The 25,141-nt window shown below is 44.1% G+C and overlaps 1 protein-coding gene across 2 annotated transcripts in view; it reads right to left on the bottom strand.

Moving 5' to 3' along the window:
* Nucleotides 1-1,519: 1,519 nt before the first annotated feature.
* mbd2 (methyl-CpG binding domain protein 2) overlaps nucleotides 1,520-25,141 on the bottom strand; it is a 34,849-nt gene continuing 11,227 nt past the window's right edge. Inside the window, exons 3-8 of one of the 2 annotated variants that reach the window (XM_080510616.1) lie at nucleotides 21,364-21,504; nucleotides 20,188-20,310; nucleotides 20,009-20,099; nucleotides 18,159-18,336; nucleotides 11,074-11,201; nucleotides 1,520-2,091 (exon numbers count right to left, since the gene is read on the bottom strand). In XM_080510616.1, the coding sequence (XP_080366742.1) occupies nucleotides 11,084-11,201; nucleotides 18,159-18,336; nucleotides 20,009-20,099; nucleotides 20,188-20,310; nucleotides 21,364-21,504 (651 nt within the window). In that variant the 3' untranslated portion in view covers nucleotides 1,520-2,091; nucleotides 11,074-11,083. The remainder of the gene's footprint in view (nucleotides 2,092-11,073; nucleotides 11,202-18,158; nucleotides 18,337-20,008; nucleotides 20,100-20,187; nucleotides 20,311-21,363; nucleotides 21,505-25,141) is intronic. The other variant, XM_080510617.1, reaches the window with a different exon arrangement.

The following is a 25,141-nucleotide window of genomic DNA, read 5'->3' as shown; positions in this document are numbered from 1 at the left end:
ACACCTTTATGAAATTGCTGGAAAAACTGCCTAATAATGGACCTTTATCAAGTATTTGCTAGTATCCCCGCCCCCTTTCTCCCTCCACCAATCACAAGAAAGCCCAGTGGGCGCCACGGGGCTGCGCAGCGATCGACGGGTTGTCTCAGTGTCACTGTGTTTCTGTTTAGCTACGTTAACGTCATTTCTCCAGAAACAGCAGGAAACCAGTAGTTACATTATTGCTAAAATATCACTTTGGTTCAGTACATGACAATTTGCAAAAAGAGAAATTCGTCTGTTTTCCAGTCCTTTAGTTTCACTCTTTTTCATTAAACATAGTAATCTGAGTGGAGGTTTGTTTTTATATAATATAAATCACACATCACACTGTGGGACAGTAATATGCAATCATTATCTAAACAATCTGTTGAGACAGAAATGGTTCAATATGTGTGATTTCGATCAGTTTTATGTAAATTTTTTATGATGTTTGATTGTATCGTTGGATGTTAGTCAGTCTGACTCCTTGTACTCACACAAAGTTCTGAAAAATAACAATATAAAGGATTAATGGATTGATTTTACAGGGTCATGTTCAAATAAAACTGGAAAGTCATAATGGAACAACCTCAGCTAAGTGTGAACTTCAGCATTTCATTGAAATGAACATGTATTCTCTTTTATTGGAAATACTGTTTGATAGTATGAGACTGTGAACATCTTCCACATCTGCAGCCCTTTTTTCAGTTATTTGCTTTTTATTCAAGAAGATGTGTTAATGTGTTGTTATTATTACAATTGCAGACTGCTTATTTTATTTGCACGGGGAACATATAAAAATATAAATGTAGCCATGTTGCATTAAAGGCAGTACTGCTGCAGTATCACACACACACACACGCACACACAGTGTTCTTTCTTTTATGAGACCTCACTTTAACCACACAAAACTCTTTCTTACTTGATGTGTCTTCAGTTTTTCCTCCAGCAGCGTTTCAGTTTAACTTTGATGTTTGTCCTTCTGACTTCGTCCTGTCGTCTCCAGGTTTCATGTTTAAGGAGAAAAACTGAACAGAATACGACCGGTTGTCAATCTGATTGGATATGTTGACATGTGGAACATGGAAACCTTACACTATGGATGCTGTTATGTTTAGAAAATGATCAAATGTAATTTACTGAAGTATGAAGGACTCCGTCCAAAGTCCACAGTTTCCTTGATTTCTGGCAGCTTCAGGTCTGAAAAGCTGCATCATGACAAATCCCGTTCCTCTCCAGGTGTCATCACGTCTTGCTGCTGCTGTTAAAGTGTTGAACTCTAAAGCTTCTGATCAGTCTCCACGTCTCTCAGCTCTTTGAACGGGTTGAACTGGTGTTTGTCACCAGAGAGCGGGAACCTCCGACCCATCAGACGAGGCCAAGACACTCGTGAAAGGATGTTTGAGGCACTCAGCGAGGATGGATGGAGACAACCACACCAACAGCGTGTTAAAATTTTTAAAAAAACATCACGAAGGAGAACAACCCACTGGCTGAACATGATCACTTATTTATTCCAGTCCAACAAATGTACACGTATATTCTCTGAAGGTATAAAATCTGTCTTAAATAAGCACTTGTTCTAGATCTCATTAATTCATTAAAACCCCTGAAGACTTCTTAAAAAGTGACTCGGGACGCCACGCTAAGTCATGAAAGAGCACGTTTGAAGGTTAGTAGAGCAAAAGCCGTCCAGCAGTTTGCAACCTGACTTTGGTTCACGAGAGTGGCTCCTTCAGAAAGTCTTTTGTTTTTGTTAACAGACGTACTTGAAGACGAAAGGTAAAGTAAACGCTAAGTGCAGCTGGAGAGGCGATAAAAGCGGGTGACAGAAGGTTAACGGCTCGGTGCGGATCGATCGCTGGCGTGAGTCTGATGGCTTCGCCGTGTTGCTGGCGTTAAATGTGCTGCAGTTATTGCTGTAGACTGTTTGTTACTGTTGAAAACAGTTTCTTTAAAAGTGACGCTTCACTGAGGCGGCAGGTCGACTTCAGTCTCCGGGCGGTCCGGTTCTGGATGAAGAGGAAGAGGAAGATGATGGTGACCCTGAGGCTGGAGAGCAGAGGAAGCCTACAGACACAGAAAACAACGTTTAAGATTCACACTCTGGAAATGTTTGCAATTAGAGAAGGGCGGGATTACTTTGTACTTTCTTAGTGAATCACTCAAACTGCAGCAACAGAAACGAGTCGCTCTCCGACTCAAATAACTGGAGAGGTTATGAGGTTATGAAATAGAACCATGACTTCATCTATAGTGGTGAATAATGACCAGTACATCTGATCTCATCAAAATACACATTAATATATAAGCTGTGGTGTGGAAATGCTTCAAAACAAAGCAAGATGAAGATACATTTAAATCCAAACATATTTTTTTTTAAAAAGGTGAGACTCTTATATAAAACTTTAAAAAGAAAATACATTTTTCATGCAGTAAATTCAATTAATTGCGAAAATCTTTAACAGAAAATATGTACGATGCTGTTTGATGCTTCTATTTATAGTGAACAAGTTATTGATTTTTTCAATCGGTAGCAAATGGGGGGAAAAATGTGAAATGATAGAATTCCAGACAATCCAAGAAGTCGACCAACCAGTGTCAAATGGTTTGATAATTTAAAACAACTTTAAAAATATGAATAGAAAAAGTCATTACAGCCCATTTTAAAACAGTAGAGTGAACTGGGGAATGTAAACATGTGGTTCAGGTAACTGAACGCATGGCGGAGCGTCAGTCTGGGGCTCTAGGAGCAGGAGTGGGTGGCAGTTTGTCCAGAATTTGACTACAAGAGATCAAAAAGGAGCTTCAGAATAAACACAGTCTCGACACATCAACACAAACACATCATCTCCCTGATGCACAGCGGTAGAAGCATCATGTTAATGGGGCTGCTTCCTCACAGCAGGCACGGGAAGATTTGTAAAGCAGGAAAGGAAATACAGTAAAAGTACCAGTAAACCTAAAAGATCAATTTGGGAGAAGATGGATTTGTAGCAGTGAGTCGACGACCTTCCAAAAACATCAAAAGCTGCAGAAAACTAGTTGTGGAGGATTCTAGTCAAAGACCTGAGTGCTGAGCAAGCGGCTCCGGCTGGGCCTGCCTCATCTGGAGAAGAAGGGAGTAGTATTGGTAGATTGAGCAATGTTTGATTTGTCATTCTTAAAGTACAGCCAACAAATATTGTGTATCTGATTACATTTCCAATAAGAGTAATTTGACCATTTTCCCTCCGACACCAGTCACACATAAACTTCCCGTTTCTCACAACGGAGCCTGGTACGGATAACAATTTTTTGAAGCTGGTAGAAACTGGCTCTCGGCTGAACATTTATTGCCCGACTGGAATCGCGTTGCCCGTTTCAGAAACAGTTGAAAACGGCGCCATGTTTGTGCATCAGTATGACGAGAGACTCGTGACAACAGCAGGCAGCAGCATCGCAGGGCAAACAGACTGAAAATGAGTGAAATCAACGCTATTTAAAAATTGGATCGAGTTATTGGCAAAAAAAACCCAAAAAAACGAAACTGATCCGGACTAATGTGTGTTATCGGTTCTGATGGTGACCACGCTGCTCTAATGTGCAGTGTTTCAGTCTGAAGTCAACAACAAAGACAGTGAACAGTTCATTTCTACAAACACGGGGCGACTCTGATTTCCGGGGCTGAGACTGAAGGTTCGGTCTCAAACAAGAGAAGGATGAGAGCGTCCGCGTCCCACCACCGCTTTGTTTCAGCGGCGTCTGAATAGACGTGCGCTCCCTCCCTTCGTCCCATGAAATGAGTGTCGAAGCTAAACCCAAGCCAGTGCGTCTCCACTTCGGTAATCTCACTCACCGCACAACAATGAACGTCTGCCTCAGGACAAAAAAAAAAAAAAAAATCAAATTAATGTGGAGAGCTTGTATGCTAATCATTAGCTTCTCCATTAACCCCCTGACACCTCCTCCCTCCCACTCCATTAACGAGGGGGGCGGGACGACAGTGAGGGCGGCGGCCTGAAAACATTTTAATTATACATAAAACAGACGAGCGGAGCGCTTCACTCGGCGGGGAGCGGGGCCCTATCAAAGATCAGCATGTCCTCCTCCTCCTCCTCCCCACAAGGAAAAACCCACAGATAAAAAGAGATTGAAATGTCTTTCCACATTCCTCTTGCCCATCATTTTGAATCCACCTTTTCGTCCTGAATTTTTTTTGTTTTGTTTTAAATCCCCCCCGACAACAGCTGACGGTATTAAGAAGGTCTGGATGTTTGGGGATAAAATCAGGACGGAACGACGCACAAATATCTTCAACACACATTTCATACACATACGAAGATAAACTGCGTATTTTTCAGCAAAAGTATGGGCACATTTTGAATTTTACAAATAAGTTGGCACAGCAACAAAAGGTGGGGAAGTGACACCTAAATAAATAATTTAAAAGCACCGGGGACATAAAGAAGAGGATTTTAGAGACAAATCCATTAAAAACGTCTGGAAGGCTTCCACACTGAAGCATGGAGAGGGTTTTTTGTAATTTTTTTTTCCTGATTTAGACTGCAGCTCTCCTGTTTTAGAATTATAATATGAACTTTTCAGTCCATCAACGCGCCACTTTTAGCTTCTCCCTCATTATCAATCACATTTTTTTCCCCGCCTTGAGTAAACACAATTTTCTAAGTTGAATGTTTTCTCAGTCACATTTATTTGACTGAGATGAAAATATCTCCTTGTGCCGCTTTCATTATCGACCGTCACTTATTTTCTTCACTTCTTGATTCGTTTGTACGCGACGTCAGTACGTGACGACAACAAGCAGTGTGCACGAGGAGGCGCGTGTAAACAACAACGGGAGGGTTAATACGACCTTGTAGCGCCTCCTTATGGAGCCGTACAGGATGTGCTGGAGGGGTTAACAGAAATGGTTACGGTTTATGTACTTTTGGTATTATCCACAGCTTTTGTCAGCGGAAACCCATAAAAATCTGTACCGCCAAGCACATGAAGTTTGTATTGTGTGACCAGAACTCAAAAACATTCTGTTGTGCTTTTAAGGTCTGAGGAAATAATTTGATCCTCGTTTTTCACGAGATTGTCTGGATTTTTTTTTTAAAACACACTTATCTATTTGTCCTTTTGCTAAATTCTGCAGGACTCCACTCTGTATTGTTCTTCTCCCTGACTTTCAGGAATATTTTTGGTGTTTTGACTGAACATTTACACGGTGAGTCCTTCACGTTTGCAAACCCGTTCTAATAGCAGACAATGCAGGTGACAATAACAATATAGTATGAGTTACTTTACTATATTACTAATTACTGAGCTATTCGAGATCTTCACCTTTTAGCCTTCTGTAAGGCTTTATAAATCTCACATTGTTATGTTTGGTAATCCTTCAGTGAGCTGAATTTCAGATCAAATCCTGTTTGTTCCACCAATTCAGTCACGACCATGTACTTTGAATCCTAATCGCGTTAAAGCAGGAGGCCACCTTTGTTTAATCTTTCAGTCGCTGCTTGTCTTTCTGCAGACTGACGGTGTTTCTCTGTGACGGACTATCTTTGTTTCTGCTGTAGTGTTTCATTGTCTCGCCGTTTCAGTGATTTCATGTTTCCGTGTCTGAATGTTGTCTCTTTCAGAGCTTCGGGATTTTCGTGTTTCAGTCTGATAATCCTCAGTTCAGTCTTAATTACTCCCTAATAATTAGAAAATCCTGATAATCTGCTGCTAAATCGAGGCAATTCAGCTGAATGACAGCACACACGCACACACGCACACACACACACACGCGCACACACAAACACACACACACACACACACACAGTCAGCAGTTATCAGGCTCATGAACGACTTTGAAGCATTTAATTCTCTGTGTCTCAACATTCACTAATTACCAACCGTTGAAAAATGCTGCGGGAGTCTAAATCAGCCCCTGTGGAAATAATCACCAGATACACAGCTAATAAAACACACACGCACGCACGCACGCACGCACGCACGCACGCACGCACGCACGCACGCACGCACGCACGCACACACACACACACACACACACACACACACACACACACACACACACACACACACACACACACTTATCTTTATTATCTTGGAGACCAAAATGCAGAAGCTGAAATGTTTTCATCTGAACAGTTGATTATCAGTCCAACAGGTTCCTATGATGGTTACAGGCACTTCTTTGTGATGGATGAGATTAAAGGTGAAGCATTATGTGACGCCTTTAAGCCAACAATTGGATTGTGTGTGTAGTTTTTCTATTTCTGTGATGTCCAATCAAGTCCAGTATGGTTTGATTCCAGTTTCGTTTGTGCAGAACCAAACATGTGAAACCCCACAAGGTTTAACCTTATTTAAATGACTATGATACATACATGAACACATTTTAGAACCAGGGTTAAACTATATATAATCAGGTTGTTGTTGCAGTTAATAGGAGGGTGATGGGCTGGAGAATGTATTATGTTAATGAGTCTTGTGTGTGTGTGTGTGTGTGTGTGTGTGTGTGTGTGTGTGTGTGTGTGTGCGCGCGCGTGAGTGCCTGCTGGTATCAAACTCTCAGTCTTCTCTCAGTCAGCAGTGTGAATCTTTAGTCTCGATCAGATAAGAACAGCAGTCTGCACATTTAAAAGACCAGTCTGCACATTTTTTAAATCCTCAAATTCCATGTCGTCTCCAGAGTCAGATGATATCATTTTGATCTCCGGAGCAGACTTAACCTTGCCTTGTCGGGAAAAAAAAAGAGAGAAGCAGTGGAGGCATTTCTCTCAGATTTATAGAGAAGCGGCAGCATGGACAGAGAACGACCACAATACATCAAGCCTGACTGGGAACAACAACCGTGGACTGGAAATACACATTCAAATACAACAACAATCTGACTGTCCACCTCATGCTGAAGAATCAACACGTTTGTCTCTCCAATGACCTGCAGGTCCAAATTATGACTCAGCGATGCGGGAACGAGTGTTAAACGAGTGTTATATGCTCAAGCTGGCTCGTTTGGCTCGTGTGCATTGTTACAGAGTTTAGACAACATGTTGGCTCCAATACTAGAACACACACACACACACACACACACACACACACACACACACACACACACACACACACACACACACACACACACACACACACACACACACACACACACACACACACACACAGAGGACTGGAGCCGTCATTTAGAGGCTGATTTATGACCACCACCACTCCAACACACACGTGGGCTCGGCGGGTTCAGTCAATAGCTCCAATCTGCTCTCTAAAACACACACACACACACACACACACACACACACACACACACACACACACACACACACAGTGGGTTTCTCTTCAGATCTGCTGCGGATTGTAGAAAGCGCCTCATCAACACAACCTCTGACCTTGAGTACCCCTTTCAGAGCCCTCCAACTTATAACCATTAGAAAAACAAAAACTGAGGCTGCTACAGCTATTTAACAAAAGAAAAAAAGTGAATATGACAAGAAAAAAGTTGAAAACTCACACCGTCCTTGTCCCTGGTCAGTCACTCCTGTAGTCCAGAAGACTGGATGAGATAAGCTGGAGTTGCTTCATGCTCTGGATATTGTAGGGCTGTCCTTGTTCACATGGGTCTACGGTACTGTACTGTACTGTACTGTACTGTACTGTCCTGTCCTGTATGGTAGTGTACTGTACCATCCTGTACTGCACTGTCCTGTATGGTACTGCACTGTACCATCCTGTACTGTACTGTACTGTACTGTATGGTTCGGTACTATACTGTAATATCCTGTATGGTACGGTACTGTACTGTAGTGTACTGTACTGTCCTGTATGGTACTGTACCATCCTGTACTGCACTGTCCTGTATGGTACTGCACCATCCTGTACTGTACTGTAATGTACGGTACTATACTGTACTGTCCTGTATGGTACTGTACTGTCTGTATGGTACTGTACCATCCTGTGTTGTACTGTACTGTATGGTACAATACTATATTGTATGGTACGGTATTGTACGGCACTGTACTGCATGGTACCTTACTGTACAGTATTGTACTGTCCTGTACCATACTGTACTGTATGGTATGGAGATGCCTTGTGGGAGGAGCTTACTGAGTATAGAGTACCAGAACGTCTGCTGCAGACTATCTGGTCGTTGTACTTCCAGGCTGAGAGCTACGTCCATCGACCCAGCATTAAGGTCACATCTACACCAGGCAAAACCATCTTTTTTCTCCCAGAGGTTCTCAAAAAACCTCCGTCCACACGTCACTATGAACACGACTCAACACAAGGCTTCAGGGCGTGTAGTACACATGCCAGGCCTTTAGGGGCGTTAGTAGCTTCTGCAGCTCCACCGGAGCTTGTAGTCCCTGATTGTTGTGGTAATTTGATGACATCACGGACATTGGTGGGGGGAAGAGGGAGGTATGATCACGTCATCTTTTTACCACAGATGATCGACTTTTCCATCTTTGCCGTCCACACCTCGGGGGGTTGGATGGCACGAGCCAGGGTTTTACAATTCCTCCACTCTGGGACCCGTGTTATTTTAACCGGCATGTGTCGTGTGGACGGCCCCTAAGTCAACTTGTTCAAGGTGGACACTGGAGTCCGCCAAGGTTGTGCCTTGTCACTCAACCACACGGTGGCGCAGTGATTAGACTCTTGCTTCACAGCAAGTAGTTCCTGTTTAAAATACAGTCGGGGAGTTTGCATGTTTTGGCCGTGTGTGTGTGTGTGTTTCCACCGGGTACTCCGGCTTCCTCCCACAATCCCATAAACCATGCACTGGGGTCCCTGAGCAAGACCCTTGGGCCCCAATCAGCTCCCTCTGAGCACTGTGCTGTGTGGCGCTTGGTGAGGTCAAATCAGTGAAAGAAATTTCGAATTTTGAAGTCATTCCCATGGAGTCAAGGTTTCGCAGAGGCCAGGAGGGCATCGTGGGGGGGGGGGTATCTCTGCTTTTCACGGATGGTGATGTCCTGGCAACGTCACATGAGGGCTTCCAGCATGGTATCTTCCACAGGTGGAGGAGTTTCAGTATCTCAGGCTAATGACGGGGCTCATGTGATTAGCATGCCCCCAGTCCCCGGGGATGGGGGGATGGATGGATGGATGGATGGATGGATGGATGGATATCACATCAATACACTGAAACAATATAATTTTTGTAAAAATGACAAATGTAAAATTACAGAAAATACCAAACCAATAAAGTGAGTTTGAATTATTTCCATGGAGTTCCAAACTGTTCAGACATTCTGAACATTGTGCTGAACACGAGAGCTGGGTGCAAGGTTCTTCGAGACACTTAGACTAGACTAGACTAGAATAGACTAGAATAGAATAGAGAGGAGGGTTATATACACCTGATACATGGTGAAAAATCCTGTTTCCTGTCTGTTTACCACCCCCAGGCCACATTACCATGATTCATCCAGATATATAAAATCAGTGAAACAGTATAAACAGACAAGTTGATGCTTACTTGATAATCGCCCAGTAAATACAATCAACAGTAAAAAACTGTAGAGCGTTTAAATGCTGTGTGCCACTCGTCAATGAGCACAAAGTCATTTGCTTACAATTAACAAAACCTAAACGCTGCGCCGGCTGACTGAAAATCCAGATTCCCGTCGATATTCACCACCGAATAGCCAACATAAATAAATGAAGAGGACGGAGTAAACAAGAAGCAAACCAAACAGTCTGAGAACTGAGCAAAGATTTAAAACGGTTGTTTCAACAGCTACACACACACACACACACACACACACACACACACACACACACACACACACACACACACACACACACACACACACAGCAGCTATAAAAACCCATTAGTAATCACTCCTCGACTCTCAGTGGCTCTTTTCGCCCAAACGACTTCCATCCAGCCAATCTGCATAAATCTACATTAATGGACGATTTTCCCTCCACAGAAAACAAATGTGCTTTAAAAAAGAAGCATCTCCTTATCTGCCTGCTTTTAGACAAACCATCAAACACGAACGCGCACACACACACACACACACACACACACCCACACACACACAAAGTTGATTTAGTGATTTCAAATAAAAGCTTTGTTCACGCAGGTAAACTGTTTCCCTCCAGAACTCGTCCTTCGGGTCCCTCGTCGACCCAAACCTTCATGAGTTAATCTGCAGATTTTTAATCATAGTTTGTTTTTTTCCCCTCCATTTTTGCCCTACATTATTGAGATTATTAAAGTATGAGCCCCTGACACAGGATCTGAACTGCAACGTGACCTCCTACTCTCATGTGTGTTTTGTCAAACAACAAGCAGTAATTCATGGTTTAATCTATAATTCATGAAGCATAATGCACAGCGGCTGCTCACATCCACTGGATGTTCAAAGCACAACTCTTCTCCTGCAGATTCGAGGCTTAAATCTGAAATCTGCCAGGTTTTTACGGCCGGACTATTTTGTTGGATTTGCACCAAAGTTTATTTTACGTTTTAATTTGTCCCCAACAAATTCAATAATAAAATGTGTGGTTAAATAAAAGTTTTATTATTCTCCTGGCTCTTTTTATTATTGTTTCTTCTTCTCAATCAAAGTGAAAAAAAATCAGAGAAAGGGCACATTATCCCCGATCCACAGACTTTTCCAGTTGATATGTATGTATAATCTCTAGTTCTAGATGTTTTTCTCAAGCTTATCCAGTTTTAGCAGGTTATTTTCGAGACGCCGGCGGCTAAACCCCAGTCCTCAGGGTTTTTAAAGGTAGTTAGCCGATAGAGTCTGGAGCTTCATTTCACAAACACTCGCAAGCACTGATTTGTTGCTCTGCAGAGTTGGAATCTCTCGCTGTTCTCCTCTGACAGATCTTTGATCTCTCATCTCCATACTCCCATTTCCGACCGATGTGCACCTCATCTCGCCGCCTAAAAGCAGATTGAGTTGCCATGACAACGGGCTAATGTCAGCTCTCATCTCTCCGTCCCGGTCTGCAGTTCATCTGCACATATGAAAAAAAAAAGTGTCTTTAACCAGTGTAATCCTTCTTGCTGCCACATCTCACCGCTCCGTCTTCAGGCTGTTTTCCCTTCCAGCAGCTCTCGGGTGTTTTCAGCGGCCCGCGCCAAACCGTCGGCCATCAGCGCCTCCTCCAGACTCCTCCTGGCCTGGAACACCTTCATTTCCTGTTCCCTGCGGACACACACACACACACAGTTTTATTTCTCTTTTCTGAATCTTAATCCTTAGTCTGACCGATTTGATTTCACATGCGGCTTCAGGAAGACATGATTAATAAAACAAACTGGAAGAGGAACTCCTCTCGCTCATTATTTTACTGTAATATTCAATATATGAGCTCATCAGCGTTGTTGACGTGACCATTCTCCGTGGGAGTTTTTTCCAGCATTCTTGAAGGCTTTGAAACCTGCAGCCAAAGAGTCTCTTCAAGTTTTCACATAGTTCAGTCGAAAAGGAACATTTCATTTCATTTGTTTGTAAACACGCTTATCTCTCAGATGAAGGTTCCATTTAAAGTAAAGAGAGGTTGAGTAGTTAATCCAGTAAAGATAGAATCTCCTGCACACGTTTATACTTCAGCTGAGAAATGTTGAGTTTCCAAAGTCTCCTCGGTAAGATAACCAGGATTAAAATCCAAATAAAGAAAAGTCTCAGAGGAAAATAGAGAGTTTCACTCATTCGTTTTCAGAGACAGCCTGCTGCTTTACCTGGAGCTTAGAGATGTGCAGAGAAACTACTGGAAGCTAAACAACTTGAAGGGTTAAGTGTCTATAACACCTAACAGCACTATAAAATGTCATAATTATAATTCTTACATTAAATAATTGTGTAATAAACCACATGGTTACTAATTACAGCAAAACTATGAATACGTGTTTATAAGTCATGCTCTCATTGTTTCTAAAGCTGAACCCGTTTTGAGGCTGCAGATTAATTCAATTTGGTAAAAAGTTGGTAAAAAAAAACAACCTTTGACGGTAAAAGTCAGACTTCTGCCCCAACAACAACACTCACTCAGAAAAGATGAATTACTCTAAACTTCCACCAACTTTTAGCTTTATCTTTATTTTCTGCACTAAAGGTTGCATGCTTTTAGTTGTTTGCTGTTCATGTGATTTATATATTGAGGAGTTACTTCCCGTATATACAAGTACGTACCATGTGTGACCACTAGACGTCACTGTATGACAGCAGACAGCTGCAACAATGCCACAGAAAAACCTCCACTACACTACTGGTTTCAACTGCCCGAGCAAGAAAAGTGTCTTCAAAAAGAAAAATTAAAAGTGAAAACAGAAATAGAGCAAATGCTCTAAAAGAAAATGCTCAGAGTGTAAGACGTTTGTGGAGCATGAGGCCCGAGGAGCCAATCAGAGGCAGAGTAGGGCAGGTCATTACAACGTATCACTAATTATACAAAGATTATGTGACAATGAACAAATACTGTGGACTGATTTTCACTAAATACAGAAGCCTGACAGGTCACAGTTTCTAAAAACAGCCTGTGTTTCTGGGCTGCTTTACAAAGAAGCCCAGGATCCAGAGTATAGCGCCTCTCCAGGAACCACTAGACCACTGGACCGATGTGAGGTTCGTGCCGATGAGGGAGAGGACGTTGATGTTGGAGGCACTGCACCAGCTGTGAAGATGAAGAGTCTTCTAAAACTCCCCAAAGCCAGCATGTTCATTTGAATCCTAACTTACTTCTCAGAGAATGATATACTGCTTTAAACAAATCTTCGATTTGCTCTCAGGAGTGCCTGCACTCTGCCTGTATCTGTTGCTTCTGCTGACAGGAGCTTTTCAAACTCAAATTCATTAAAGAAAAAACCTACTTCAGATCATCAATGGCCTAGTAAAGGCTCAGTTGACCTGCAGTTTTTGGCATCAATAGCAAATCTGGCCAAGAGATAAATTACAAGGATGTTATTGGAGATTTTTCCTCCAGAAAAGCGAGAAAACAAAGATCGTGAGAACATTGAGGCAGTTGAGACGAAGAGATGATCATAAAATCCAAATCCTGAACCTTGGCATGAGCCTGGACCTCAAGTAGGCAGCTGCTGAAAGTAACAAAAAAAATTGAAAACTTGAAATCTAACTTAGTTATTTTTAAAAGCAAGTAATAAGTAAAGTACCTCAGTTTAACCTATTAAAGGGACTAACTTGTAATCAGACTACTTTTTCAAGGTAACTGTGGCAACACTGGCCCGAGGTCTGATCCTGTGTGTGAGCCTGGACCTCGGGTCACGTTACTGGACGGTGACTCATCAGTCATAGTGTCCATTAACTCGTTCACTCGCCCATATGAGTCACGAGGCGTTCAAAAGAATCGTTCACCTCGTCTGCATCGGTCAGGAGTACGACATTTGTTCAGTACGGAGGAATAGTTTACCTCGTGTGGTACATTCGCACTGCCCCCACCGGTCATCAGTGTTATTACATTGTTTGAGACACATTTGTAAGCTCTCGGAAAAAAAACAAAACCCATTCCACAGTAATGAAGACAGACGCTCCGTCTGCGTCTGTCTGAGGACTTAAGAGTCCAGTGTGTTTAGGCCTTAATAGTCTGGTAATACGGTCATTGTGGTTTGCTTTAGGTGTAACATCGTGGATCCTGACAGTCACCACAGCCGTTCTTAGAAGAGCCGTCCAGAGGGAAGAAATAGTGACAGGAGGTGCCCAAAGCAGCCTGGTGGGCTCCTTCCTTTTACTGAAACCATCTGATATCTGCCACCTTCTGTCAAACTGAACAAAGGAGAGCCAGAAACACAACGGAGACAGAATCAGCTCCGTCCGTCCGTCTCAGATGAACAAAGACATGACACGACACGGTCATGCTACACAGCAGAAATGAACTAAATCAGAGGGAAACGTGTCAGATGGGATCCGTCAACAAAGATACATGTGGAACTGGGAAACTACGATTTAAACGTAACGGAGAAAGAGTGGGGGGGAGTTAACGAGGGAAAAGTGGATGAATTAAGAGGAGAATGGAGAAGAAGATAGATGTGCAAAATGTGAAAAAGCAGGGAAAAACAGTAGAGAAGATGAGGAGGAGGAGGAGGAAGAGGAGGAGAGGAATGAGAGCGATTTAGGATGACAAGCACATTCAACTGGAGAGGAGAGCAGGAGAGGGGGAGAGAATGGGAAATTAATGGAGGGGAGAGATAAGAAAAGGAGGAGGAGGAGTGGAGATATGAGGAGAGAAGGCAGAAGAGGGGGAGGTGGAGGAAAGACAGGGGAATGGAAATGGAAAAAGAGAGACAGATGAAAAACAAAGGAAGGAGGAAGACAGATGCAGCATGGGAAGGACAGAGGTGAGGAAGAAGAAGGAGGAATGAAATGGAGGAAGAGGAGGACCGACGAAGAAGCCAAGGCAGGGGGAGAGAACGAGGGATGGACGGGCGAGGGGACTGTCTGAAAATGAAATGAGGAAGGAGGGAGAGACCAGGAGAGAGTGTAAAAAAAAAAAAAGGGAAATAGAAAGGAAGAGAAAGGAGGAGACGTGATGTATTCCAGTGATTCTGCTGTAATAGCTTTGGCCAGCTGTTCTGCTGGACACACACACACGCACACACACACACATGCACGGCCCCACAGTGCCTCCTGCTGTCAGTAACTGGGAGTTGAGGAGACGGTGGGGGTCACTGAGCTGATCTCTTCTCTTTAAATTACAGACAGGAGGAGAACGGGTGAACCGCGAACCCCCTGAAGAATTAGAGCTGTCGAACATCAGTTCAAAACCAAACACAGCCGCTAACGAATGCTAATGTAAACCTGTCCTCTCATCCAGCACCGTCACAAAGAAATGCAGCTCCCATATCAAAACACCGGAACGTGGGCGTGGACCAGACACTGCTCTGAAGACACTTTGGACACTGAACTGACACAAGACTGCCCTCCCTCACCCCACAAAACCGACGACTCTCGCTACCCAGAGTGCATCAGTCATCTGCACTCAGATCGCCTGCTGAAGATATCGGTTTATCAAAGGGAATAAGAATCAGTTCACTTGTTAAGAACGAATCACTCAGAAAACACAAAACCAGACATTTACAGCCCCGAAGCAGAGTGTTGCTTTTTCCCCTCCACTGGCAAACGCCACAGTGAAGTGACCTTGCAGGTCTGTGCAGGTCTGTGTCCATTACGACTCTATAAGTACAATCTTGATGACCTCAGAAGAAGCTGCTTTGTTCGTTTTCCTGAAGCCCAGGACTTGAACTTGAATCTTGAAACCGAGCCGATTGTCAAAAGTTCACACATCTTCAGTGTTCAGATTTCTTCTGTTTTTACTTGATTTGTCATATAAAAAAAGACTCACCGAAATTTATACAAATTAGTTTTTTATTACAGCCAAAGATGCACAACCGATTATCACGGTTTGAGGTTCATTACCTTTTCCACAGGTTTTCCCCCGAATAAACGAAATTGTCCTTTTGAATATACAGATTTGTCTTAAAGATCAGCCGCAGCTGTTCTTTAAACCAGCGCAGACGCCTCATGTGTTTCTACACACAGCTCATTCACTCAACCATCAACATCTGAAGGCCCCAAACCTCCAAAACCACCATTTGCTTTTATTGTGTGAAGATTGTGGGGATAAAAGACTTTCTCTTCTGTTCAACAAGGTTATGTAACTTCCATGAAGTGAGGCCACAAAGGCAAACACAGGATGTTTCTAAATGCTCTCAATTGGTGCAAAGAGTGTTTAAGTCAGAGGAGTGACACACTTATGTCAGTTAACAAGGAAACAGAAGCTCCAGGTGACACCTGAAGGAGCAGGAGACCCCGAGAGGGCTCACTCACAAACAACTCCTTCCTTTGGAAAGGACAAAAGTGCTCAGAAGTAAACATGAAAGTCTCTGAATACAGTTTAGTCTCCCAGAACCTTCACACAACTTTAAAGATTCCAAACTTTCCTCAGTGTTGTACTGTTTATATAAAGAAAGGAGAAACAAGAGACAACCTGGAGGGGATGGTGTCACTTTGCTTAGAGATTGGAGAAAACAGCACCTTCTAGAAATCACTTGAAACTGAAAAAAAAAAAAACAATAAATACAGTTTTAAACACAGTTTCAAACATCTACATGTTTAACATTGTTTACAGCAATGGATAAAACAAAGAATGTTCTTGAGAGGAATGCAAAACATCTGGGTTGTGGTGCAGACTGGACGACGTCTCAGCAGCGGTTTCAAACAAAGCCCACGGGCCATAAGCCCAGCAGAGGGTCCAACCCCACCAACAGAGGGTCCAACCCCACCAGCAGAGGGTCTACCCCCACCAGCAGAGGGTCTACCCCCACCAGCAGATGGTCCAACCCCACCAACAGAGGGTCTACCCCCAGCAGCAGAGGGTCTACCCCCACCAGCAGATGGTCCAACCCCACCAATAGAGGGTCTACCCCCACCAACAGAGGGTCATCTCCACCAGCAGAGGGTCTACCTCCACCACCAGAGGGTCCAACGCCACCACCAGAGGGTCCTGCCCCACCAGCAGAGGGTCCAACCTCACCACCAGAGGGTCTGCCCCCACCAGCAGAGGGTCCAACGCCACCAGCAGAGGGTCTACCCCCACCAGCAGAGGGTCCAACGCCACCAGCAGAGGGTCTACCCCCACCAGCAGAGGGTCCAACCCCACCAACAGAGGGTCTACCCCCACCAGCAGAGGGTCTACCCCCACCAGCAGAGGGTCCAACCCCACCAACAGAGGGTCTACCCCCACCAGCAGACGGTCCAACCCCACCAATAGAGGGTCTACCCCCACCAACAGAGGGTCATCTCCACCAGCAGAGGGTCTACCCCCACCACCAGAGAGTCCAACCCCACCAGCAGAGGGTCCAACCTCACCACCAGAGGGTCCAACCTCACCACCAGAGGGTCTGCCCCCACCAGCAGAAGGTCCAGCCGGCCCAGCAGACAGTCCAACCAAAGAACCAAAGAGCAAAGAATGAAAACTTTTTCACTGATGTTTCTGCTTTAAATTGACTCTGAGCTGATATTTGAAGAGGGGCAGCAGTCGTAGAAACTCTCATATTATGGAATCATTCCATCACCCTTTCAGCATGATAATGACACTCCCTTGGAAAGGGTGAATCATAAATAGGGATGGGAATCAAATATTTTTTGTTGTTGTTGAGAATCGGGTCCCAGCGTTTCAATTCTTTGGGGTCATTTTTCAATTTTACAAACAATTCCCTTATCGATTCTAGTGGGCGCAAATGATGTAAGATCCACAACGTGTGTGGCGACGTCATTCACCCTTGCAGCCAGCAGGAAGGCGGCACAAACGCTCAACAGTTTGGTTCCATTTCAGGAGAAAACATGACAACAGGGCAACTTGTAATACTTGCAAAGTGGATATTTTATCTAATGGAGGAAATACGACTAATATGCAGAAACATCTGCACACTGCAGCAATACCTTTGAATGAATGTCATGTTTTCAATCTGCTCCGGAGTGAATCTCAACCCAGCAGCAGCAGCAGCAGCAATGTTTAGCAGGTCCTCTGCTGCTGATACTGCAGGTTTCATTTCCAAGTGAGAATCGATAAAGAACCGAATCGTAAAGAAGAATATGGAATCAGGATTGGAAAAATCTTGACATTTTCTATCCCTATTATTTTTGCTAAACTCACTTTTACATTGTTGTGTAAAAGGAGCCTTACACAGTGAAGATTGTCTTCCTGTGGCACTGATCACACTTTCTCTGAACTAAAGTTGAATAAAAGAGAAAAAAAGTTTGTCTCTGCTTTACATCCTGCTCACTGTTTTAACATTGAACCAAAACGTGTCGACCAAACACATTCTTATTTTAATTATTGTTCTTATTATTATTAATATTCTCATTTCTATGAGATTCTCACCAGCAAGGGTCTCACTCACTGCTGCAAATGGAAAAAAAAAACAAACAAACCTTGTTTGCTCTGGTCAGACTTTAACTGAACTACTCCAAACAGTTTGCTGCATAGCAGGTAGAAACATCAATGTAATTTTAATCAGCGTGTGAGTGGAGGTTAATTATGACTCCTTATAAATCACACCGCTGTGAGGGGGCGGCCGTCTCACGGCGCAGAAACTTTTTCAAAGTGTCTTCAGCTTCCCTCTCTTTCGCCTCCGTCGTGCGTCTCACCGGATGTGCTCGTCGGTGACGGTGAAGGCCTTGCAGAGGGGCTGGGACGTGTTGAGCCAGATGGCCGGGTTCTTCTCCGCCGCCACGGACGTCTGACCCGTGATGGGACTGGAGCTCATGTGCAGAGCGCTGGCGATGGCCGACAGCAGTGTGTCGTCACTGGAGTCCGGACCGATGCCTGGAGAGAGAGGACAGAGGTCAAGACTCTCACACACACACACACGCACGCACGCACACACACACACACACACACGCACACACTCAGGCAAGTGACTAAAACAAGTTACTTATTACATGATTGAATAGCTGTTATACAATTTGAATAGTTTTGTTAGAGAAAATAACAAAGTTGCCACTTTTTTTCTTACTTGCTTCACAATGTGAAATGAAATGTTGAAAGTGTCCGACCGCATCCACTGTGACAGCAGTCGGTGCTCAATAACTCTAAAATCTCCAAAAACAAAAGTGTGATTTTGGTTACACTATATACCCGATTTCATTACGCCTCATCGTGGTCTAAAAATGCATTTTTACAAACTTCAAAATGTCATTAATGGAAAAAAAGAGCTTCATTATACGCTTGCACGAAATTTCAACTTCAATCAGAGTCTGATAATGACTTTTTCTCAAGCCCTGTCCACATGGCAACAAAATTTCACGTAACCGCATCGTATTTCGCCGAACATCCACACGGTGTGTGTTTTGTAAAGGAGTTTCAGAGTGAAGAAATTTGAAAACGTCGCCTCTGCATTGACGTGTGGATGGACGAGACACACATTCGTGGAAAACAATGATGTCATCACCCCAACTCAACCAATAACCCTGGGATCCTCTCCACGACGTCACTGAACAACAACAACAACAACAACAACAATGGCCACCTCCATGCTCCAGATCGAGCTGGTGAAGCTGCTGACTCTCGTCGGTTAAATAACGGGATATGTTGGATTTGTCGATTGCTCCATTTTTGCATGCGTGTCCTTCTTCTCCATGTTTTGGTTGTATCTCTGTGGCAGAGTGACAGCGCCACCTGCAGGCCTGGCACATGTTCTACATCACTTTGAGTAGTTTTCATGGTGCTGCATGGATGCAGATGTTGCCTGTGTGTAAAGGAAAACTTTTCAGGAATGACGAGGAGAAATAAGACTTGGGTTTTGGCAGGCGAGGACCTGGATGTGGAGGAGGAGCGGCTCCACTGTGAGACCCTCCCAGATGGCTGAGCTCCTCATTCTATCACAGAGTGATAGAGCGTTTCCCATTAACAGCCGCCATGTATCCGTCATCTCATTCTTTCGGTCACGACGAGGTTGTGAAAATAGGTGAGGGTGGGGGGGGGGGGGGGGGGGGGTGTAGACCGACCGGTAAACAAGAAGCTTTGCTGTACGGCTCAGCTCCTGCATTACTGCAGCGGCCTGTCTGAATCTGCGGCTGGCCTCACGCAGCCCTCCCACGTGAGCAGGGGAAATGATTTAGTCTGTTCCTTTTTCATGGGTTAGGCCTTTTGGACGCGTTTGTCTTGGGCCGTCAATCCAGACCATAAAGCTCCACAAAGCCCTTCTGCCAGGACGAGGCCACGGTCCAGGACGGGAAGAGAGAGACGAACCCATCAAAAAGAAAAATAGGGACGAGCAAGACAGTTGCACAGAATATGGGGTCACAGAAGTAATGGACAGATTCGGAGCTAAATGCACGCTGTGCGCTGAACAAGTGGGAATTGCAGGTCAGAAACTGCAAGCTGAAGCGGCATAAAGACGGTGCGTAGACTAAAAACATTTCTCCTCAGAAAGAAGGATAGTCGTGGTTACAAAGCAATAAAGGGACGGTCTGCGTCAGACAGACAGGTGTCTCACTCTGGAGTCCTTTGGGAAGCTCCATGCTGCGCAGGACTTCCTCTGTGATGTCGGACGACCGCAGACCTTTCAACCTCTTCTCCCAGAAGAGCTGCAGACAGACAGAGAGACAGTGTCGGTCAGTTCCAGTGATCTGAGTGAGGCTGAAAGCTCCTCAGGCTGCTGCTACCTCAACATACCAGCTCGTCATTGACAAACACACAGATCAGGACACTTGGCCATATTGTGACGACGACCTTCTTCTCCACAGACACTGGGTGCTTCCGAATAGTCCCTCCTATCTCCTTTCCTATCCACTTTTCCTTAACAAAGGGTGAGGATGTCACAGGTTTAAGGAAAGGTGTAAGATGGTTTGACAATCAGACCGCTTTTCCATGAGGTGACGTAATAATAATCTGACGGTTAGTGACGTCAGCCGTGGTGAGAAAACTACACATTTCTAAAAATGGACAACAAAAAGCGCATTTATAACACTTTGCCCTGTGCCTCTAACCGCTGATATAATCTCAAATATCACAAAGTTTAAATCGAGAATAGGCTACACAAAAACCTTGCTGTGTTTGTTTAACAACATCTGCATAACATTGACAGTGAGGAAAGCGGTTTTATACTATTTAAAGTGGTTTAAGAGATATTATTGCATTGGTAACTTAACATGATCTGCTTTGAGTCACCGTGAGTTTCCCTGAACGCTCGGATGAGTGGGTCCCTTTAAATGTTGTCGCTGCAAGGAATTGTGGGGCAGCATGATCTCGTCTCCTTTGATAAAGGAGTAAAGGAGAAATCAGTGTTTCCTAGGCTAAAGGAGGCTCTAAAGGAAGCATTGAGCCTCTTTCCCTTAGCTTATAAAGACTTCAAACGGTCCTTATCATGGTTGCCACTTAAACACTTCCGAAGGATAAGGAAAAGGAGATAGGAAAGGAGATAGGAGGGACTATTGGGACGCACCTACAGTCTCTAAACCCTCCTCCTTCTTCTCTCCCTCCCCACCACTTCCTGTTCCCTGCACATGCTGCATGTCACGTCTCTTTTCCCCCGATACTTCAGCCCCCTCTCGTGGCTCCAGTCACCATGACAACCCGGCGTTCCTCATGCCGTTGTCTTAATTAGCAGTGCTGTTAGCCTTCAGGGCTTCCTGCCAGAGAGACTCTGTGTTAAGAGAAAGAGGCCTGAAGGAGAACTTGTCCGGTGTGTGTGTGTGTCTGTGTGTGCGTGTGTGTGTGTGTGTGTGTGTGTGTGTGTGTGTGTGTGTGTGTGTGTGTGTGTGTGTGTGTGTGTGTGTGTGTGTGTGTGTGTGTGTGTGTGTGTGTGTGTGTGTGTGAGTGTGTGTGTGTGCGTGCGTGCATGTGTCTCACCTGCCGGGGCTGCTCGATTGCTCTCTGTGTGTCTGTCTTCACCTTGTTTTCGGGGTGACTTGTGACTTTGGTAACGGGCTGTTTAAAGATGGACGCCGTCTGCCGGATGGGCAGTGCAGTGTTCAGGTCCGGTTTTCCTCCCTGGACAGAACAAAAGACTTTGTTTCAAAAAAAAAAAGAAAAAAGTATAGGTTCGGGTTCCAAGAAACTGGGCCTGTATGAAAGCGTGTGAAAGGGTTCAGGTCTCGATTAAAGCGGTCAGGTCTGTTTGAAATACTTTCAGGTTTTTCTATCTAACATTTTAATAGTCAATGTCTATCTTGAAGACTGTGGGTTTCTTGGTTCATCTCAAAGAGTTACGGGTCTGTGTAAGAGGGACTGGGCCTGTTTAAAAGGGTCTGTTAGAGTTCTTTTCACGGTTGGCGAGAGAAGTTTTGTTGAAGAGTTCAGGTCTGGGTGTTTTGTGTCTTTCAGGTCTTTTTTTGTCTGTGATGGATTTGACTCGTGTCACTTCATCCTCCAAGACGGGATCGGTGATAAGAACCAACGTGAAGTCCCATTAGGCAAAATAACACTCAAATTAGGATCTAAAATAAAACAACAACGACAATTCAGAAGAATTTTCAGTTGAATTTCTCAGAATCCTGTTTTTCACAGTAAGAGGCAACAGGAAGAACGCCTGAGCTCAGGAGCAATGATGTGTGAAGAACAGTAACACACACACACACACACACACACACACACACACACAAACACACACATACAACTGAAGAAACACTTCAGTGTCTTCAGCCTTAATGAAACTCATTTAATTCAATAACTCTCTCGATCGCCCGACTGTTTGTGGAATTGTTTTAAACTAGGGCCACAATGAGACCTTAACTAAAAAGTTCCTGTGCACATTGTTGCCTGCGTTTCCAGCACAGCCTGAAGCGTCAGGAACATTCTGCGTACAGGATGAAACCATAAGGAGAGGACCAACAGTCATACAGTCACAACGAGGCCTTAGAAGTGAAAAAGAATTGCATCTGATAGAGCTTCATCATAAACAGTTAGACAGCAGTGGAGAATAAGCACGTCAAGGCAGATCCCCAAAAAATCTGAAATGTTCCAGTCCAAAGTTTCATTAAAGCACAAAGGAAGTAAAGAAAGAAAAACAATCACAGAGCTGAAGATGTATTTCAATATAGAGGATGAATCACGCTACACTGAGTGGTCATCCAATCAGATATGTTCAGTTTTGTACTCTCAAAATACATGTACCTTTTAAAAGTGCCAACCCAGAACTCGGGACTTTTTGGGAGTAACAAAAAACCCCAAGGATTTATTTAGAGCCCGGTTCAAGCAGTAGAAGTGAAAAGAGTCTAAATGCTGGACTGTTCTGAGGTTTCAATGTTTAAAAACAAAAGAATCCTGATATAATAATAAATATGATCATAAGGTTTAGAAAAGTCCATTCTGGTGTTTTAATAGTGTCTTCTGATTATGGAGCACAGGACAATATAGAGGTGAGAGGATAATTGGAATAGAAAGTAAATAGATCGAACTTCAAATTTCACTATTGCAGCAATCTTGTGATTTGGTCACATCAGTATTTTTTCATTTTTGTCATTGATTTGGGTGTTTGTCTCTACTTATTGTGACGATTCAGTCTTCAACTGCTGTTCCTCTTTTTCAGCTGATATTTCGCTCTGTTGCTATGATTGTTTTGCTTCTTTGCTGATAAAACAGGAAGTGAATTCTGAGGTTAATGACTAATAAAAAAAAAAAAAGCTAATTAAACTCAGAGGAGGAAAGTCCAAAGTCCAATCAATGAAAACCCATTTGAACCAGGTGTAGAACAAGTTTGACATACAACTTTGAGGCGAATCACAAAATGCTGATGCAGCACAATAAAAGATCTCGATCAAGAACAATTGTTCATTGTCAGACGGGAGGCTGATGCAAACTTATCTCAGAGACTTTAGAAATCCATCAGTACTTCACCTGGTCTGACGTTGTGAACATTAATGTCACAGACAGCCGTTAAAAAGACTTTAATAATATTGGGGTTGTATTCACAAGTGGAGAGACGAGAGATTTTGAGAGGCAGCTCCAGCAGTCCAGACATGAAGACAATGTCCTCTGCACCACATACTATAAACCTCTGGAGGAAAACCTCAACATCTGAGGTAAAGGCGTTTCGACACACAACTAGAACTTTGACAACAAGCTGGTTTGTTACAGTTCTCTGAGGAAACGCAAGAGTCCCGTCACTTTTCTTTTGTGAAATCTGCTGAAACCTTGCTTCTGCTGGCATTAGTCACCAAGACATCCTTCTGAGGAGACTCTTGCTCGTATCATATGAAGAATTATGAACGCAATGAATGGCTGTAAGACAAGCTGGAGTCATGTTGTGGTCACTTGGTGAGTGGAATGAAAACTTACATATTATGTTGAATGCTCAAAGGAAATATACAGTTTAAGAGGGATAATGTCAAGACCGTGAAAGTGATGCTAACCGAAACTAGTCAGACGCATAGATACAAAACATGGTAGTTAATGTCAGCCTGACAAGTGCAAGAGAGGAGTTTTATGAGACAAGAAACAAGTTCAGGTCATAACACTGAAAAAACCAAGATAAGATGCAACTAAACCTTGACGAGATAGATCAGGTTTGAGGGCCAACACTGAAAAACTTCCTGTGTGTAGATTTGCACTTGTCCCAGTGCAAAATGACTAAACCAGCTTCCTCCCTCCATCTAAATACCTTCTGGATAATTTGAATGGTGACTCTAAAGCCCTTTTCGACTGTTGCATGGTTCCACTGCAGGGAGTACAGTTAAGCCGTGGTTCCACCGCACTGTTTGTGCTGGGGCGGGGTGGGGCGGGACCGGTTTTCATGTGACCCCGCTGAAAAAGTTTGTGACTGGTAAAGAAGAAACTGCGACCGCCAGCTACGACTTTCTGTCATCCCTCCGTTGAGATACCGAGCACCGAGGAACGGGTCAGTGAGGAGGAGCGACAACGCAGCCGTCTGCTGATTGGTCAGTGACGATCGTCACTCTCCACTTGCCCGCAATATTTAATTATTTCATCGGCCGTTTACATACAGCGCTCTGCGCTCACTGGTTGTTTTGTTAACTGGGTTTAATGAAACATCGGCATGCGACACAACACCGCGGTCTTTTAACGAGATACAGACGCTCCTCTCAGGAACAGGAGGAGGAGCTTCGGCAGGAGCTGGACGCTGCTGTTCACGAGGAGAAAGTTTAACCTGAGTCACAAGGGAACGACTCGGACTTGCCAGCCACCGCCGGCCGCTCAACATGTCCCAGTGTCTTTCGCAACCCGGCCTACATTTTAACCGTACTTTCTGTGGTGGGACCGCACGACAAAGTTGGGCCTGCGTGAGCTTTGCCGTACTGTACCCTCCTGCACCACCACGTACTACACAGTAGAACACATTTGGAGTGGCCTCAAACAAGTGAAGCCTTGAGCCTCTGTTCTCTGTGACACAACTTAACCTTTCTCATTCTGAGAACAGTGTCCAGATCCTGCTGAATCTCCTCCTCTCCTGTTGCGGAGAAGAGCATCTGCAACACCAAGGGGCAGTGTAGTGCTGACATTTCCATAAACCCAGTTACCAAAACAACCAGTGTGCACAAAGCGGTGTATGCAAACAGTAACGGGAGGTTTTACGGGCCGATGAGCTATTTAAATATTGCTGCTTGTCGAGTGACGATCGTCACTGCCAATCAGCAGACGGCTGTGTTCTTGCTCCTCCTTTTGGAACCGT

This window comes from Blennius ocellaris (genome assembly GCF_963422515.1).
Source record: "Blennius ocellaris genome assembly, chromosome: 15".
Lineage (NCBI taxonomy): Eukaryota > Metazoa > Chordata > Actinopteri > Blenniiformes > Blenniidae > Blennius > Blennius ocellaris.
This window is presented reverse-complemented; position numbering and strand designations above follow the sequence as displayed.